Source organism: Dipteris shenzhenensis, chromosome 3, assembly GCF_047967505.1.
Source record: "Dipteris shenzhenensis isolate YYH24624 ecotype China chromosome 3, Dip_SZ_1.0, whole genome shotgun sequence".
In the NCBI taxonomy this organism is placed as follows: Eukaryota; Viridiplantae; Streptophyta; class Polypodiopsida; order Gleicheniales; family Dipteridaceae; genus Dipteris; species Dipteris shenzhenensis.
Genome location: NC_141598.1, coordinates 31,558,561 through 31,562,597, shown reverse-complemented (window position 1 = coordinate 31,562,597; position 4,037 = coordinate 31,558,561). Strand labels below are relative to the sequence as shown.

Sequence of the window (4,037 nt, the reverse complement as noted above, 5' to 3'; positions counted from 1 at the left end):
AGGCCTGTCTGAGAGGAGGAAGAAAGAGAGAGAAAGGAAGAGAGGGAGTCGGAGGGAGGGGGCCACAGAGAGAGAGAGAGAGAGAGAGAGAGAGAGAGAGAGAGGAAGGAGGGGGCGCTCATCTAGATGAAACAAAACTGAGATCTCTAGATTTCTACCACGTGGCGCTGATCCCATGGAAAAATGAGCTTCTTCAGAAGGCCCATTGGCTTCACTTAGGCTATGACATACGGCATGCCAAAAACAGGAGGTGGGTGTTAATACTGAGGGGAAAGAAGACTATTGAGGTGTGGTTAAGGAGGGGGTGAGGGTAAGGTTAAGGGGGGTCAACACCACCAACAAAGGGGACATTATCTTCAACATCCTCATCTTCTTCTTCTTCATCATCATCTTCATCTTCTTCATAGTCTTTCATTTTTTGAGGTTCTCAAATTTGAGCACTGTTTGTTTTTCGAGCACTGTGTTTTTCTTCAGCCTCCTGCTTCTCCGCCATAGCCAGCCCCCCTCCATAGCTTCCCTTTCCCAGATCTCTCCTCCCTTCCCCTCAGATTTTTCCCCCTTTCTACCAGCATGCCTTGGACTCTCTCCATCAAGTTCCTTTGCAGACACCCCTTCTTCCTCCATCTCCATTGCTTTATCCTCAGCTGACACCACACTTTTCTGCTCTCCCTCCTCCCCTCTCTTCTCCCCCCCCGGACTCTTTTCGGCATGACTTAATGGACGTTGCCATCTTCCTCCGCCCTTTGGTAACTAGGAAGTTTATCCTCTGACCCTTTTTTGCCCTGCATTCTGAGGCAAATCGGTTTCTGACCTCCCCTCGGCTTCGTCCCCTGGTTTTCTTGAAGCGAGCTTCTGTCCTTACCGTGTTTCGGAGGCGATTTCAGCGTTTGTTGCTTCTGTCTAGCTTGAGGTGTATAGGTTTTGACCATTTTCCTGCCGCGCGCCCTTCTGCGTATAAAGAAGCAGTAGCCTTTTCTCGTACCCTCTGGGATCCCAGAGCAGCATTTGCCAAGAAGATCCGAAGTATGATGTGTCAAGCAGCCAGCCACACCAAATTTTGCTCGCTCAAGCATGAAAGTGGCATCGCTCGACATGCTGTAATGATCGTGAGAATTATCGCTTGTTTCCAACCTTTACAGAATTGCCAGGTGCGTTTTGTCGAAGTGTATCTCAACTTCTTGTATATGCTTTAACCTTGACTTCTGTGTTCCTAGTTGACACTGCTGGAGTACTTCTGCTCTTGTAAGTTGTGTTGGAACTGTGTATAGCCGTACATGCTACCGCTGGCTGGAAGGTTATCCCGTCCACCGTTGAAGTGGTTGAATATTGTCAGATATCTTAGAATGCTTCCCGCCCAGAACATAACTAGAACAAGCTTACGAGGTTATTTGTAGGCCAAGCCTTTTTAACGAGAAGACTTATGTCCCGAACAAGAGTACTTACATCTGATGCTATTGCGGGTGCTTTGTACAGGGTGAATATTTCCGTCAGCTGCTCAAGCCGGTGACGTAGACTGTTGCTTAATACGTTTAGCGAGACCATCATTCCTCTGTACACGGGGAGAGTGCTTTTATAAGCGACAATGACCGGCCATTGTAGTGGTATCGATGTTATGGCCGACCAGGAAGATTGGAGGAAAAATGACTGGTTTTCGTAGCAATATTGAAGACAATGGGTCGTCTTGAATGTTGTTGCGGGGTTTGTTCCAGTTTGCTGGTATCGATATTTTCATATGCTGTATATTGAGCCTTCTGGCTTTCGGATCTTGAAGCGTAGGTGTTCATATTTTAATGCATTCTTTTTCATGTTCTTAACATGTGACATGTCTGTGCTTACCTTTGATTGAAGCAAGTATTCTCACTCCAGCTAGTGATCTGGTCTTGCTGTACAGCCAGTGGTCATCGCCAAGCAAGCCGCCCCTAGTCAGTGCCCATTACCAAAGGCGGTACATTTGATCCTGTTCCTCTGTTTTACTTGCACAGCTAAATCATGGGGCGTGTTGAATCTGGTATTGTGTCGGAAAGCAAAGCAGCTGAGGCATCGATTCAAGGTGTACCATGCAAGCCTTTGGCTGGACCTAATGTAAAATCATGTCTGTACCCAGAGACTAAAGCTGCTACATTTGTTTCTACAGCAGGCTCTCTATCTAGGTTTACTGATGAAGGGATTAGTTTGTCGCTTTGTCTTGGTGCAACCCTCTCTTCTCAGTATGCCTTTCAAGAGGGAAGTTCAAATATTCCTGTTTCAGCTTCACGAGTTTCTCCCAGTGTGAAGGAAGTCGTCCATTTGTCTTCTGGTATATGCGAGTCAAATAAAATAGGTTTGAAGTCTGAAGGTGGCCTCCATTGGCAGCGCTCCAGTGGCAAAGTTCAGAAGCCAGAGGTGCTTTTGTCTGAAGCATGCCAAAAGAGGTTTGTCTTGTTTGATCGGAGTGGAAGTAAGGAAAAGGTAATTTTCCATCCTGCAACGGTGCATGAGGTTTCAACTTTGTTGCCTTGCAAACTAAACAGTTTCGGGGATTTTGTGAATCATTTACAAAGTGCAAGTGTCAAAGCTGTAGGCCAGTTGAAGGAGACCATGTTCAGCTCTCTACCTGAAGTTGACATTGCTGCATGGGAGTCCAGGTTGGGTTGTCATGTGCGTTCAGGTTCTGGGGTACTTACAGGAGGAAAGTGCGAAGAGGGGGGTCCATCTCCATTGTCACAGATAGTGGCAGAGGCTGGTGCGGGGAATGGTAATGAAGTATACCTGGATGACAATGTGAGTTCTAATGAGGATACTGAAGACCTGGAAGCTTTACTGGATTCCGATGATGAAATGAGTACAGGTCATTCTCCAAGTGACATTACATGGAATAATGCTGTTGCAGTAAGTGATAATGATAGTATGGTCCACAGCCATGCTAATACTAGCAAGAAGAGGAAGGTGACTATTTGCTGTAATGAGGATGATATAGATTCCAGCACTGCTACCTCTAGGAATGTGCAGCCAGAAGATTTTAAATACATAAATACTAGATTTGGAAGCTTTGACTCGGCTATGTTGCAGCAAGGCTTAAATTCAGGCTACAGTGAAAGGGACCTGGCAGCATTTCATTTCAGCTTTCCTAGTGAGACAATTTATGAGAGCAGTGACACCAAACCTAAACAGAACTACAACCCAGACTCTAATCAACAGGGACCAGCCAAGAGATCAAGGAAGGAGAAAATTAAGGACACTTTTCAGTTGTTACGTGATATCATACCGGGAGGAGATGATAGGGATACAGCATTTGTTCTAGATGAGACCATCCGGTATGTGAAGTCTTTGCAGGTTGAAATCCAAACTCTAGAGGCCAAGAAACTGACGTGATGAAGATGTTACATAGGTTTACATGGTGATCTGATTAGCTTGCTTAGGTAAGGTGTGGATTTGATAATCCTTTTGTCAAGTTTAGGAATAATTTATCTGTACCTTCTAGTGATTTGATAGGGAGAAACCAAGAATTTGGAGTATTTTCGTTGATAATCTTAGTTAATCTAAACATTTATTTGGGAAGTGGTTATTCTACATATCGTGCATAATTTTCTTTCTAATACTATTAAGGTCATTACCAAAGAAAGAGCTCATGTACATTCTCTCTCTTTTTCTGCCTGCTTTGTTCTTTTTTAGAAAATTTAATGTGTAAGATAGAATATATTCTAGTGTTTAGAAGATATATATGAGTACTCTTATGTCTCTTTCTTTCTAGGATTTTGGATCTCTGATTCATTTTATGGTCAGGACTAGATTAACTAAACGTTTCTTTGTCATCCATGTATTGGGATCGGATTAAAGCAAGGCTTGAATCTGTAGTGGTTTGTAGAGCTTCTTTGTTTCCTTGATGAGGTGTGCGGTTTTCTCTCAATGAAGGGCAAATGCTCAAATATGGACTGACATGAATTTGTAAGAGCCTTGTCAAACGCTTGGTTTTCTTTTGTTTACACTTACTCCTGAATAATAGATTTTAGTTTCAAAAGAGAGTTTGATTGTGAATGCTTGTGCTTTCTAAGTTAGGA

General features: G+C 43.8%; 1 protein-coding gene across 1 annotated transcript; it reads left to right on the top strand.

Annotated features, from left to right (window-relative positions):
* Nucleotides 1-367: 367 nt before the first annotated feature.
* LOC147903657 (uncharacterized) lies at nt 368-3,537 on the top strand. The gene is made up of 3 exons (XM_087400481.1): nt 368-1,148; nt 1,474-1,772; nt 1,892-3,537. Exon 3 carries the CDS (start codon nt 1,990-1,992, stop codon nt 3,349-3,351), a length of 1,362 nt encoding a protein of 453 aa, XP_087256607.1. The 5' UTR covers nt 368-1,148; nt 1,474-1,772; nt 1,892-1,989; the 3' UTR covers nt 3,352-3,537.
* The last annotated feature ends 500 nt before the right edge of the window (nt 3,538-4,037 follow it).